Here is a 15,579-nt window from a genome sequence, read left to right on the forward strand (position 1 = left end):
AAAAAAGTGACTTACGACCAGTCCTCACATTTATGACCATCACACCATTCCCACAGTCATGTGATCAAATGTGACTTGGCAGATTTGGGTGCTTGGCATCTGACATACATACATACATACATACATACATACACATATATAAATTTTATTGGTTTTTAAAACATAAATCACATAATAATCGGTTAACAGTGTGTTTGCTTACATTTGTAAGGAAAGATCGTTAACAATTGATTTCTATAATTCGTAATCCACATATTCCAAAAAATACCTCTTTTTCTCTTAAATATTCTCTCTGGTGGGTCCCATCATTTATATTCTAAATTTTCATTTAATATTTTCAATATGAATCAGAGAGTTTTTCCGTCTATTTTTCCCCAACCAATTGTACAATTTATTCCAGATTTCATAATAATCTGTTTCACTCTTATCCTTAAGTTCTAATGTCAACCTATCCATTTCTGCATAGGATAAAATCTTATTTATTACTTCTTCTTCTGAGGGTGTCTCATTATCCTTCCATCTCTGTGCAAAGGCTAATCTTGCTGCTGTTAGCATGTGTAATAATAGGTATAGGGATCCTTTATTGCATCTTGTTATTGTTAATTGTGAAGTTGTGTCCGACCCATCGCGACCCCATGGAAAATATTCCTCCAGGTCTTCCTGTCCTCTACCATCTTCTGGAGTCCATTTAAGTTCACACCTACTGCTTCAGTGATTCCATCCAGCCATCTCATTCTCTGTCGTCCCCTTCTTCTATTGCCCTCAATCTTTCCCAGCATTAGGCCTTCTCCAGTGAGTCCTTCCTTCTCATTAGGTGGCCAAAGTATTTGAGTTTCAACTTCAGGATCTGGCCTTCTAAAGAGCAGTCGGGGTTGATCTCTTCTAGGACTGACCGGTTTGAACGCCTTGCAGTCCAAGGGACTCGCAGGAGTCTTCTCCAGCACCATAGTTCAAAGGCCTCAATTCTTTGGCGCTCAGCCTTTCTTATGGTCCAACTTTCACAGCCATACATTGCAACTGGGAAAACCATGGCCTGGACTATATGCACTTTTGTTGGCAGGGTGATGTCTCTGTTTTTTAGTATGCTGTCTAGATTTGCCATAGCTTTCCTCCCCAGGAGCAAGCGTCTTTTAATTTCTTTTATTGTATCTATCCTTAGTGATACCCAGCATCTGACATATATTTATGAGAGTTACAGCATCCTGGAATCATGTGGTCACCATTTGCAACCTTCCCAGCTGATTTCCAACACCAAAGTCAATGGGGAAAGCTGGACTAGCTTAACCATGTGCTTCCCTTAACTGCAGTGATTCACTTAACAACCATGGCAAAACAAGGTTGTACAATTGTAGCTAACTCACTTAACAATTGTGTTGCCTAGCAATGGACATTCTAGTCCTAATTGTGGACGTAAGACGAAAACTACCTGCATTGCATTATACTCATCCAACCATTACAGAGTTGATTAAATAAAAAGAGAGGTAGTCTTACATAGCTGAACAATGTTGGATTTGGAAAAGCTGGCTTAGAACTAGAGATGGCAAAAAAAACAATGGTCCCGTTACCACTTTAGTCAAGATTTGTCCTCCAGACCTTTCCATTTCTCTCTCTCTCTCTCTCCTTAATTTCTGGGGATTTTTTTCTCCCCAATTTTTTTTCAATCTAGAGAGACTTCTAAAGTAGATCTTTAGAGCTGTAGTTCTAGGCTGCAAATAATAGCCATTAGATGACAACAAAGAGAAAAAAAAACCCTAAAACTTTGTTGCCTTTTACCTGTTTACTGGATTTTTATATAGTAATTATATCTAATAGAAGTATGATGCAATTTACATGATTTCTCCCAAACCACCAAAATTATCATTATTTTTCCCTTTTGAAAATGAGAGTACTTATTTTTATCTGTTTACTCATAAATAAACACTGAGCTCATGGGATTTTTCTCCCAAATTAAGGCGTATACCGTGTTTCCCTGAAAATAAGATCTACCCTGAAAATAAGCCCTAGTTTTGGGGTGAGGCGCATGCCTAAAATCAAGCTAAGGAGGGAGTGAGGGGTGGAGCTGCCCCACGCGCCCCACACCCAGTCACCTTACCGGTAGGACACTGCATGATGCTTCATGCTGGTGCCGCCACTTGTAGCAGGACACTGCATGGCACTTCAGGACAGTGCCACATGGCGCTTTGTGCCAGTGCCACTGTTTGCGCACACCATAGCACACATCACACAACCTCCTAACGCAAGTGGGGGCACCACACCAAAGCACCATGAAGCCGCCTGCCGTGAGCAGCGGCACCAGCCTGAAGAGCTGTGTGGCCTCCTGCTGCAAGCGGCAGCACCAGCCCATAGCACCACATGGCATCCTGTCAAGTGGTGGCACCAGTCCGAAATGCAATGCAGCATCCTGCTGTAGGCGGCACCGACCCAAGCACTAGGCCATCTCCTGCCATAAGCGGCAGTACCGGCACCGGCAATATGTGCCAACTGGTATCTGGCCTCAAGAGCGGCAAGTAGCTGCTGAAGAAGTCAAGCAGTGGCACGACAGGTGTTGGGGCGTGGGAGGCCTGGCAGCGGCGGTCCTCCTCCCAAAATAAGACCTGGTGTCTCTTTTGGAAGCAAAAAATATTATTATAATAATAATAAAGTTGGAAGGGACCTTGGAGGTCATCAAGTCCAACCCCCTGCTCAGGCAAGTAACCCTATACCATTTCGGACAAATGGCTGTCCAGTCTCTTCTTAAAAGCTTTCAGCGTTGGAGCATTCACCGCTTCTGGAGGCAGGTTGTTCCACTGGTTAATTGTTCTAACTGTCAGGAAGTTTCTCCTTAGTTCTAGGTTGCTTCTTTGCTTGATTAGTTTCCATTTGTTGCTTCTTGTCCTGCCTTCAGGCGCTTTGGAAAATATATATAAGACCAGATCTTATTTTGGGGGAAACACAATTGGATTGTGGGCAGTTCGCTTACAAAATTTATCCAGAACACTTTGCCTTAATTATCCTCTAGCAATATACTCCCATTACCTCTGAGTTTCATAAGACTGTTGTTCAGAAAAAACTAGGTTGGGAAGGCTATTCTTGTTCAATATACAGTTGTTCTGGATCAATTTCAGGATCAAAAGCGAGAAAAAAATGGCTAAAGGAATTGGCATTAGCAATGTTTTTATGACACTTTTACCTATGGTTTAACTTAATTCCATTAATTATGAAAAACAATTCCAGGATTTCATAGAGAAAACTGTGTTCATGCAATGTCCTGGGTTAAAATGTATTGATTAGGTTTTTTTAAGTATATTTATTTTGTTTTATCATAAAAGGTAAAATACAAAACAGAAAAACAAAATCATACGTCCATCACTAACAACAAAAAAGAAAAAATAGTGTACAAAAAAAGAGGAAAAAGGTAATATAAATACTAAATAAATTTAACATTTAACATATAGAATCCACCCCAGCTGGACGCTGAAAAAAAGAAAAAACAATAAATTTTCTTCCCCTTTTACAAGTATATATTAGTTTTGACTCAGATGTGGTGCGAATCCAATTACTGTAGGCAATTTATGATTCAGTGTACCACCCAAATCACACGAACAGTGAAATTTGAGGCCAGATATTAAACTGGCTAGATTTACACATAATGCTAAGCTATGGTTTATTTTGCCACATATTACTCAATAAATTGTAATTAATTAGGTTTATATAACATGCTTAGGCATAACCTGCAGTTTACAAATCAAAGTTTGAGCTCAAACAACACAGGCTGAAGATGTATTATATATTTATTAGGTGAACTCCTCCTTCCTGTTAGTAAATCTTTACATATGTTGCAAGAAGTGTTCAGGATGGTACTGCAGTTGATAAAAATGGAAAATAGAAATTTCTCTTATCATTATTGAACACTAGGTTTGTGGCATTTTCTTTGCTTCTTCGGGCCATGAGTCAATGACACGCATCCTACTAAAATATCAAATGAACTTCAGCACATTCCAATGTGTACTGCAGTGACTGAGAGATGGGTCTTTATCCTATCTAATTTTGCGGGGTGGGTATACTAATTTACATGAAAGCTGGGACATGACCATTGAAGTAAAGACAAGGATAGAGAAAGCTCAAACAGCATTCTTCAAAATGAAAAAGGTCTTCTGCAGTCACAACATAAGCCTAAGATTGAAAATCAGGCTTCTCAGTTGTTATATTTTTTCTATCCTGCTCTATGGAGTAGAGAGTTGGTCTCTGACAGAAGGCCACCTATAGAGACTAGAAGCATTGGAAATGTGGATTTACAGGCAGCTGTTACGTATAACCTGGGTTGACAAGATCAGAAATGAGGATGTGATAAGCTGCCTGGGAAAGCCAAGGGAAATCATCAAAACAATTAAAAAACAAAAATTAGAATATTTCAGACATGTGATGCAACACCCAGAAAAATATGGCATACTCCATTTAATCCTCCAGGGAAAGATTGAAGGCAAACGATGTCCAGGCAGAAGAAGAAGATCATGGCTTCAAAATCTAAGGGACTGGTTTGGATAAAACTCAGCAGTACTTTTTCATGCGGCTGCTGATAAAAGTAGGATCGCCAACATGATCGCCAACATCCGATAACAGATATAGCACAAGAAGAAATATAGTATTTTGGATCAGCAGGATAGGGCAGAGCAGGTGATATCCTTATCATATTTTAATTAATCCAATTTCCTGTCTTGTGCAACCCACTAACCCAGAAATTAACCAGAAAGGCTGGGTTTATACAAAACAGCTTATTAAACAAAAACCTAACCGGGTTGTGCTTCAGAAACTCACACAACCCAGTCACTGATTACAGTTAAAAAGCAAAAACTTTCCCACATGTTCCAATTAATCTACAGTTGGGATGGGGCTACCAAAACTGGTCTGGAAAACTGAAAATCACTGGATGGCAAGATGGACAGTAAACTCTTATCTCTTTAAATTAGTGACTTCCTTGTTTTGGAAGTGTTTGGCTTTGTCACCAGAAAGTCAACATACAGTGATTATATGATTACAAGCAGCTGAGTCTGACTATAAGATGAAAACTGGGGGGGGGGGGTGTTTGTGGACTTATTCTAGCCTCGATTCTTTTGGCCTTTAACCCTCTTCTTCATCTGCTTTTAAAGAAGGATAAGTAAGCAGTAGGCGCCTGTCACTGCCCTGCAATTCTTTAGTGGGATCCAGGAAATAAGATGCTACTCAGGCGTTGCAACATCCTGCCTGTATCTGCATAAACCATCGGGGATTAATCTTGATGAGTTTTAACTTTGCCCAAGTGTTTTTGTTTGTTTTCTTTGCGGCAGCCTATTGTGCATAACCCACTCATCGTGTGATTAGCTCGCCGGCTCTTGTGCAAGCTCAGGCGATCAGGTTAATTCTGGTTCCCGAGTTCCACTCCTGCCTGTAATCAAGGATTCCAACTACTGACAACGCAGCACAAACTCGACGTCTGAGTGACCCACTGACCCGCTAACCCCAAAGCAGCCACCCTTATATTAACTCAAACTGGGGCAACCGTGCAGCGGGTCAACACGCTCCCTTTATAGCCCAGCGTGGTGCGAACCTAGCAAATCTCGGATTCAGGAAGGAACTGGTCCGGTCCCGCTGGGGGGGGGGGGGAGAGAGAGAAAGAGCACCGCCTTCTTGGAAAAAGCGCGCGCGGGGAAAAGGGGGGGGGTCTGTCTTGCTTAAGTATCGACCTCCCCTCAATTTCGCGAGGTCGGCGCAGCGGCCCTTCCCGGCGCGCCTTGTTTGCCCGGAGCACTCGCAACCCCCCCTCCCGCCGCTGCTTTGCCTTCTGCCCGCTTCCGCCTCCTCCTCCTCCTCCTCCTCCTGGAGCCGCTGGGCTGCTGACTCAGCCGGAGGGAAAACTTAAAGGGCGCTCCGCCGCCCGGCCTGCCCGCCTCCCCGGGGATGTTGCCCGGGGGGCCGCTCTGCTCACATCTCTTGCCCGGAGCCCTCTGGCTCTGAAGGGGGCGCGCGGAAGGGCGGCGGAAGACTTTTCCCGCCAGCGCCGGGAACAAAGCGGAGCGAAGTTCCCCTCCGGTTTCCTCCTCCTCCGCCAGGAGCCCGAGTCACCATGACAGCCATAGCAGCGCAGGTAACCTGGGGGCAGCAGGGGAGAAGGCCGCGTCCTGGGGGCGGAAGGGGCGCTTGTTGGGACCAGGGAGCGAGATTGGGGAGGGCAGGGGGAGGAGGGGGGGTTCCCATCCCTGGAAGCTTTGTGCCGGCCGGTCCTTTGTTCTCCTTGGTACGTGTTCGCTCTTCGTCCTACAGGTTCCTCTGGGCGATCGGCGGACTTCTCTCTCACCTGTTGCTCTTTGTAAATTTTCTCTCGAAACGCGGGGTGCGGGCGGGGGGAGGGAAGAAAGAAAGCCCTTGCACCCCAAAATCATACATTCTGACTGTTGCATTTTCTCTTTTAGACAGAGAATTTCTCTAACCCAGCGCTCAAATAGTGGAAAATTGGAAGTCTTTTATCATGCAATCTGTCCTCTTCCCACTCCCCAGAAGTTGACTTTTAAATCTGCCTTCGGAGATATACTATCGGCAAATGGGTTGCACAGCTTTGAGAAGGGTTTTAGGGCTGGGGGGAAAAAAAACGCGTTTGAAGAGGGGGCTTCGGTAAAGAGTGCCAGTACTCTTTCTCTCTCTTTCTCTGTCTCTCTCCGGTTCCACAGATAGTTTTAGTTATTATATGAAGATTTTTACGTTCAGACCGTCTGGCCATCCATATCCATTGGTCGGGTGATTCTCGCAAAAGTGAACCGAATGAGATAAAAATGGGTGGGTGTGATGGAAGAAGCTGGCAAAAGAAATACATTTCAAAAAAGGAAAGCACATCTGCTTGGATGAAAACCTTCCTGAAAAAAGATCCCCTATAGTCCCTATAGGAGAGGCAGCTGAGAATGCTGTTGTTTAAAGTCCATTCTTAACCTCCTCTCCTAGTCACGTGACCCAGGGCAGAGCAATTAAGGCAAACAAAACTAGGCATCCTCTCTTTCAAGATGGAAGGTTGTGTGGTTTAGAAAGAAGCATTTACAGCCTGCCCTATGCTTCCTAGGACTTACATACTCTAAAACAAGACAGATGCAGCATGGAGGGGGGGGAGACACACACATCAACCTATATGCATCCGCCTGATAATCTGAGGGGAATTCAAATAAACACATGCAAATCCAACTGATGGGGTGAGGAGAAGCATAAGCGAAGTGAAATGTTTCCAACACAACAGATGGTTGGAAAGAAATTCTGTAGAGATTCAGGACCTTGTCTATCTGCTTATCAAGAGGATATCTGTCCAAACATTGAACAGAGTTAGACTAAATGTAAGAGGGGAAGCCAACAAAAGAAGGTGGAGTTTGAAAATGGGCCAGAATTGGCCAAAGACTGCAAAGAAAAATAGTCCAGGAAAAAACAAACTGCCTGTGCATCCTTATGGATAATCATTTGAGTATTTTCACAGATTACAACTATTGCATTCTAAGCCCTTTTTCCTTTTCTCTCTCACAGTCATGTGAGCAGAGTGTGCACACACACACACACTCATGCAGACATTACACAAACACAGATAAGAACTAAGAAAGGAATCACACTAACCCAGAGAGATGGAATGTGTTACTTCATTACACAGAAGCAAGCACAGGTGCCTCCTATAACAATTGTTGATAAGTAGCTTGGAACAAATTAAATAAGTTATGCTCCATATTCTTTCTCTATTTTTTTTAAAAAGGTGGGGGCATCCAAGAAGCAAAGTAACTCAACTTGCTCAGTTTCCTTCTTTTTTTCTTAGAATGCAATGAGTTGTTTACAAAGATCAGCAAATCTGTTTTTTACTGGCTTGTTATTACTGATGTTTCAGCAAAACTAGCTCATACACAGCAAGGCTTGTACAAGAGGGATTTTCAAAACAAATTGCGCCACAGGAATGACAATTCAGAGAAAAGGAAATCGGGGAATATTTCTTGGTCAATACTTTTAGAGCTAAATTTCTCAGAAATGGTGCTGATTCACTTGAGATATATTTCTCTAATCTTTAGCATTTATGATGTATATTAGAGTTTTCAATACCTTTAAATGCAAGGATGATAAATCATTAGTCCTCCATATATTGCTGACCTTCAGTTCCCAGCATTCTTCATAATTGACCATGATGATTGGGAATTGGGGAAGTTTTAATTGAGCAATATCTGGAGAGCTACTAAGTACCCATTTTGCTATAGTGGGTATTGTTTCTTTATGTTCTATTTTGTCCTAAGTGAAATGCACTCTTTTATCTCTTTTTCTTATTTTTTGACGTGTGCGTGCGTGTGTGTGTACGCGCGTGCACACACACACATATACACACACACACATACACATACATACGTGTGTGTGTGTGTATTCTGTGCAAGTTTGGTCATTGCTTGCCAATTACTGCTGCTTGTTTCTCTTGATCTTCAGTTGTTTTCTTTTCATTCACCTATGTCTATCAGCCATTTAGCTCGTGAAGATTTAGAATCTGGTATCTTTCCTTCAGCCCGTGTTCACATAGCATGTTTAATTGGGTCAAATAAGGTATTAGGGGGTCATATGAACATCATAACACGGGGAAATAAACCTCAGTCAATGTTAATGCCAAAAAGAGAATTAATTTTAGCTGGAAATAAGTCCCAAGTTATTCAAAGCTAAACCCCTGATGAAAGTAAGAAAAAAGCAGAAGAGGATAGGATAAGTAAATCCCCACAGTTGTTTTAAGTGATCATTTGCTTTTTAAAAAAATATGATAACTGGATGACTTCAAAAATGTCCACCAAGAGAGCATCCATGATCAAGTGAGTGAATTGCCTACTGAGCAGCTGACTCAGAAGTGTCATCCATATAGATCTTGCAAGGGTTCCTTAGCCTTGTAAAGCCTTCTATTGCTTCATCTTTCCAGGCTGATATTCCAGCACCTAGCGCCATTACTCTCTACAACTCCATTGATCCTGGACATTTTGAAATGAATTCTCCCTTGATGTCCCTGATGCCAGAAACTATTTAAAACAAAACAAAACCCAGTTTCTCAAACTCACCTGTTCTGAAAGCTTTGAGATTTTTCTCCCCGCCTCAAGACTGCTATGTTATGAGCAAAACTGCATGAGGTGGGGGGGGGATGCTTATTCTTTCTTGCTATTCTAACTCTGTTTTCTTCTTTTGGGGGGGGGTTGTTCCCTGTCCTGTCTTAGACTACAGCCCTTCGGAATTAAGGTGTTTCTTGCCTGTTGCTTGTCAAATATAAAAAATACAGGTAGTCCCCAACTTAGAACCATTTGTTTAGTGATCGTTCAAAGTTACAATAGCACTGAAAAAAGTGACCATTTTTCACACTTATAACCCATTGCAGCCGCCCCATGGTCACGTGATCAAAATTTGGATGCTTGGCAACCGGCATACATGATGGTTGCGGTGTCATGCTGAAGTCATGTGACCCCCTTTTGCGACCTGACAAGCAAAGTCAATGGGGAAGCCAAATTGTTACTAACTGAATCAATACATGCAGTGACTCACTTAACAACTATGGCAAGAAAGAACATAAAATGGGGCAAAGTATCCGTCTTGTTTAGCAATGGAAATTTGGGGCTCAGTTGTGCTTGAAAGTTGAGGACAAACCTGTATTATAAAATGAGTACAATACAGTATTATGCAGATGAGGGAAAGCAATTGAAAAATAGTGAATGAAGGATTGCTTCTTTGGCTCTGCCAGCATGCATTATAACAAGGGCTATGGTTTCGTGCTTTATATTTGTCCCTTTATGGTTAACTACTTTTTAATGCCAAAGAAACATCAAGACCCAGCATAGTATAGTGGTCAAACTGTTGGACTAGAACCAGAGAGATCCAGGCTCTGGTATTTTTAGCCAAAGAAATCTATTGGGCGATTCTGCATCTGCCACTGAGCTCAACTTACCTCACAAGGTAGCTCTTATGGATTAAAAATGAAGAAAGTCCTACTGTAAGTGAAATAAATATGCATAGTTGGAGGACACCAGGGTGGAAAGGCTGTGACCCTTGTGGCGCATACATGAGGTAGTCAAAACTGCTGGGACTCAGAATGTACTGAGGTTATTTTCACGAGAGGTGAAAGTCGAACCTTGATATTGTTGTGATGAGGAAAGGCAAAACATGTTTAATCCTGCAGCGTTATTTCCTGTTGTTCCCTTTCAGTGGGGAAAAGTAGCAGACGGACAAAAGTGAGTTGGATGGTGCCAACTCTCTTCTTTCCAGTTTTGCCTGTGCTGTTATTCTTCCTCCAGGTTGTAGAGGGAAAGCAGTGGTCCTGTATGAGGCTCTGCAGACCAAACTGGGCAGGCAGATTAAGTCTCTGAGAGTCGAGCTAGAAAATTTCCTTGGGATATTTGTAGCAGAGTCTTAAGCCAAACAGCTAGTGCAACCGTGTGAATCAGAAATGCCTGCCTGAAAATAAGACAACTAATTTAGGTAAATAGATTTGATCTGTGCTACCCACACAGAGTTTAAAAGCCTATTTTGTAGTAGGGTGGGGGGGGATTTCCTCTGAGTGTCAAGAATCAGTCTCAGCTCTGTTTGCAAAATGCGTGCTGCTAGCTATATCCTCTGGTATTGAAAGTTGTATCTTGAGACTTTGAATAGTTGGCCTGTCAGGATGTGCGTACAAAAAATTCAAAGAAGGAAGTCACGTTAAAATGACTGTTTTGGTTTAATTTCCTTGGCAATGACAAATTACAGATAATGTTCTTTATTTCCAAATATTACATTTCCATAGAAAAATTAATGGAACATTTACTAGGGTTTTTATTCTATAGAATTCATGGAATACATTAATATCGTTTAAACAGCATGCATTCTTCCCAAGGCACTCTCAGATCAACTGTGTATAAATGGTCTTTAAAGCATATTTATTCACTGATAATATTAATTGGTACGCCAAAAGTCACAGTTTGTTGTTTTCAGAAACTTAGCAAGTGGGAAATTTAGATCTTTGCTAAGAGCATGGTGCCCTGCCACCCCAAGGGACAGAGAGAAAGAAAGAATAGAAAGATAAAGAATCAGAGAAAAGAGGGCATTAGAAAGTGAATATACATATAGGATCCTCGATGTTCTCTGAACTTGGTTGTCTTCTTGCAGATGTTTCATTACCCAAAGTAAGTATCATAACCGTGCACTGTGATGTTACCTGGTTTGGGTAATGAAATATCTACAGGAAAACAACCAAGAGAGCACCAAGGACCCCCTCATTCCAACTCTGAGCTACAAATATTCTCCTTTATTGGTAGAATATACATGGCCTGACTCCCTTTGAATTTTGGCTGCACAGCTACTCTCTGTCTTGGTTCCAGCCATCACAGGCACTGTGGCTTTCAAAAGATAATCCCAAGGCAGTGTAGCTCTTAACAAAAAAACCGCTCTGTTTCACCTGAACTAAAGGTTTGTTTCTTTTTCTTTTTCCTGTTCCTTCTTTGGGAAATTCTCCTGAAGACCCAGTGGTTACTTACTCGTAGAAGACCAAAGAAATCATTCTTTGAGACCTTTATCAGGAGCTTAATTATCCTCTGTGTTGCAATTGCCATTGTTCTGTTGTCCATCGCAGTATGTGATGGCCATTGGCTTTTTACAAAAGGAAAACTCTTTGGGCTCTGGCATTTCTGTACCCTCGGAAGCAACAGCACCTTGAAATGTACCACTGATCTCGCTTTGACCAATATCAGAGGGATGAGCACAGGAATGATCTTCATAAGAAGCATGTTGTCTTTTGCCGTTGTTGTTGCAATCTTTGGCCTGGAACTTCTCATGGTCTCTCAAGTCTGCGAAGATATCAACTCAAGGAGAAAATGGTCCATGGGCTCCATCCTCATTCTTGCCTCATTTCTACTGTCATCAGCTGGAATGGTGAGCTTCTTAATCCTTCTGAGGGACTACATCACTATCCTAAGTTTTACGTTAACCTATTGGTGTGAATTTATTGCAACGTTCCTTTTCTTCCTTAATGGAATCAGTGGACTTCACCTTAACAACCTAACATTGCCATGGAGCAGAGTGAGAAAAATTAAACATGATGAACAGCAGCTCAACCAAATATCCCGAGAATATATTGCAGCTCATTAACGTTCAAGAAAGGGGAATTGTTTATTATATATATATATATATATATATATATATATATATATATATATATGGCATAAAAGATTTCCAACAGCTTGCCAGTTTCTAGAGGATGTCTCCAAATTAAGTTGATAATGGATGCTGAGTACTGGAAATGGGAAATTATAACCTGTTGGGATTTTAAATAATGCATCTAGCTATAGTAATGGAATAGCAAAGATATCTTGCTTAATTTAAAACTCAGTTCCTAAGCCTCAACATCCTTAGTCCAATTACAGTCATTATCTTTTAAGTGTCTCACTGAAATGAGTAAGACAACCAATCACATTATTTTTATTTGGGTTGGGGGTGGGGGCCAAATTCTATAGCCAAGTAGAATAAGACATGCTCTGTGAATGGGCTTTGTTCATACCCTGCATTTTCATGATTGTGTTCTTCATACGAGTAATTTGGATCACCAGAAATATTTGTACTATGGAGGACAAAGGGCAGTACCAACTAGAACCTCACTTTCTAATAAACACAAATTCAGTAACTTGCCTTTTCACATTATCATATATAAGCCACGATTAAAAGTAGTGCTTTTATCATATATTCTCTGGCAAATATATGATATTTATAAGCCATGCCAGCAGTATATGCATTTTCTACCAAAGTAAGATCCTTTATTGCTGAGAAGCAACATCTGTTAAAAAGAGGCCTGGGCTATTACAATTTAATGAATGACAGTGGAGACTTGGCCCCTCCTTGTGAGCTAGAAATAATTTTTCATGGAGTTTGTAACACAAGAGTTTGTAACACAAAATGCCCTGTTCAATTTACTTCCTGCTTTTCAAAATTACAGAAAAGTAAGTTTTTAATCCTTGTTAAAAGTACATTCTTAGCTAAGAATATAGGATCAGACCATTACTTGCACATATATACTGGTAAAAGTGGAAGGAGGCTCCTATACACCTTTTTTGACATATAGCTTGTATGATTTCAAGACTTCCCTATGGTATGAATGAAAGACTTCCCTATGATATGAATGAAATAAATTGTAAATCAGATTTGGTGTACATTTAGAGCAGGGGTTCTCAACCTTGGCAACTTTAAGACTTGTGGACTTCAACTGGCTGAGGAATTCTGGGAGTTGAAGTCCACAAGTCTTAAAGTTGTCAAGGTTGAGAACCCCTGGTTTAGAGCCTTAGTTCTCTATTGTTCAGTAACAACTTGTGTCCTCTGTATATGTAGTTTCACAATATTTTACTATAACAATAATACATTAAGTTCCATAAACTCGTGTCAGTTATTTTTAAAATTATAAATGTTTGACTCCATCCCTATGAACTTTCTACTTCTAAATATCCCATATTATCAGTCCAAATTGTTGATTATTGTCAACAGCAACAAAAATCAGCCTAAGAAATGCACAGATATCAAATTGTCTGTGAAAACACTGCACTGAACCATCATTTTTGAGAGAACCAGTGTTATTTCAATAAAGCTGCATGCTTGATTGAATTCTAGGTTCTCTAATTCTTATTTATATTTGTGTTTTTACAGCTGGCTGTAAGATTATTTAGGAATGCTCTAATTATTCTACGTTTTTCTCTAAAACCTTTGAAGATTTTTCCAAGCCATTTACTTGGAAATAAAAAGCCAGTATGTTGGCAGTCTAGACAAGCTTCTGCAAATCTGGTGGGGTCATATTAAATGCCTAACCCCAGCTAGTCTTGCATAGACTGCTTTGGGCAATGGGAGTTGTAGTGCAATATATTAAAAAGGACCCCAAATAGAAAGAGTGTACTTAATAATTAACTTGACAGGTTATGATAGGAACAGTAGATTCACAAGCCAAGTTAATAGTATATACTTTTATATGTTTACCATGACCAAAAAAAGATTGTCCTTTAGGAAGATCTTGGCATGTCATTCAACTTGCATTTTTATTATTACCTCTTATGAACAGTTAGACTTTGCACAGTTGAAGAACATGATACATTACTACTATGAAGCATCTCCAGATCTTTCCCAGGGTGAGGGGTGACCTGCAATTAGCAAATCATATCTACCTGTATTGTTTTGTAGTCTGTATAAATTAAATTGTATGAACCTGAAGAAAGATACATTTGCTTGATTGGATTTTCGATGTTTTCACGTTGAGAATATTTTGTAAAATCAATAGTTTGTTTTTCCCAGTTTAGAGCACTAATTCTCTATTGTTGCTTGTCTAGAGGTCTATTACCTTGCTGATTTCATTCAACAGTTTTCCCAATTCTCTGGTGAAGAAATTTGAAGTTGTCTTGAAAAAAAAAAAGTAATGTGCTAAAGAACTGAACATAAATCTCTCTGGACCTTTCAAAATGGTTGGCCTTCACTACAACAGATGTGGAATTCTTCCAGATTTCTTGCATGATATACTGCCAGTGTCTGTCTTTGGTGTTGTATTGTTTAATTTTTCTTGCACTGGTTATTCCATCCTTTGCCTGGAATTTCAATTCATATTCAGAAGGTGGAACACTCTCTTCTCATGGGCTAAATGAATGACTATCATCTTTGCCTTTCAACAATGATGGTTCTGATTAAATTAGGCCTTTAAAACTATCTAGCTGCAGTACATTAGAGATCAACTTTGAGCTAAAAGAATTGTAAATACTATTTACTGTTGACTCTTTTTTTTTTTTTGTCCTATTAAAGGCCATTTGCCACTAAATGCCAGAGAATGTTTGTTTAGGTGCTCTTTATCTTTAATAATTGTTTTACTAAGTAAGTTATAACTTGTGGACTTTTCTAAACTCTTTTCTACAAACTATAAAAGAAAATCGGAAGATATCCAGGATCAGATTGTCAAATGTTCAATAAACTACTTTTTTAAAATGGATAATTCTGCTCATTTGTGTCACAGATGGAAGACATATAGCAAATGCATGTGAATGTATATGCATACACATACACCCCAGTATTTGCACTAAATGATACAGAAAAGGAACTGGAAAAGATTCTCATAGAAATCAGAATTTGATCTTTAAAAATGTTTGTAAAATAGGTTTTAACTGGTAACGTCTTTGCTGCACAAACCTTCCAAAATTGAAAAAGGGAAGTAACTTAAGAATTTTGAGCAGACATTCATTACATTGATAGTGTGCAGAAATGAGATGCAATGTGCTTGATCATTAGACCAGGGTCCCCAACCTCTGGTCCGTGGACCAGCACTGGGCTACGGCATGCCAACAACTGGGCCGCACGAACAAGCAAAGCCCCATCCGCAAGATGCAGGCAGCACACAAAATCATACACTCTCCGGTGCGTGAAAAATCCTCTCTCCACGGAACCAGTCCCTGATGCCCAAAAGGCTGGGGACCTCTGCATTAGACTATTAAAGTTAAAATGCTTCCTAATGAGGTATTTATCCAAAGTGTATCCTGACTTTTTTCTAAACCTAGAATGACTAGATGATTTTTTTAAAAATAAAGCTAAGATTATAGAAACAACTGCCAT

At 40.3% G+C, this 15,579-nt stretch overlaps 1 protein-coding gene across 3 annotated transcripts; it reads left to right on the forward strand.

Annotated features, from left to right (window-relative positions):
* Positions 1-5,711: 5,711 nt before the first annotated feature.
* Positions 5,712-14,962, forward strand: TMEM37 (transmembrane protein 37). 3 transcript variants are annotated; one of them, XM_039355708.1, is made up of 3 exons: positions 5,712-6,100; positions 11,476-11,886; positions 14,316-14,962. In XM_039355708.1, exons 1-3 carry the CDS (start codon positions 6,080-6,082, stop codon positions 14,400-14,402), a joined length of 519 nt encoding a protein of 172 aa, XP_039211642.1. In that variant the 5' UTR covers positions 5,712-6,079; the 3' UTR covers positions 14,403-14,962. The 3 variants fall into 3 exon arrangements, with proteins under 3 accessions (XP_039211642.1, XP_039211643.1, XP_039211641.1); XM_039355709.1 differs by having other exon boundaries at positions 5,713-6,100; positions 14,348-14,962; XM_039355707.1 differs by having other exon boundaries at positions 5,725-6,100; positions 11,476-14,962.
* Positions 14,963-15,579: the final 617 nt, after the last annotated feature.

This window comes from Crotalus tigris, unplaced genomic scaffold (assembly GCF_016545835.1).
Source record: "Crotalus tigris isolate CLP2741 ecotype Arizona unplaced genomic scaffold, ASM1654583v1 scf7180000018737.1251358, whole genome shotgun sequence".
Lineage (NCBI taxonomy): Eukaryota > Metazoa > Chordata > Lepidosauria > Squamata > Viperidae > Crotalus > Crotalus tigris.

Bases quoted from the DNA above. Each gene is read 5' to 3' on its own strand.
- TMEM37 (XM_039355707.1), top strand. From the start codon at position 6,080: ATGACAGCCATAGCAGCGCAG. The intron at 6,101-11,475 runs GTAACCTGGGGG...ATTCTCCTGAAG, and splicing joins TGACAGCCATAGCAGCGCAG to ACCCAGTGGTTACTTACTCG.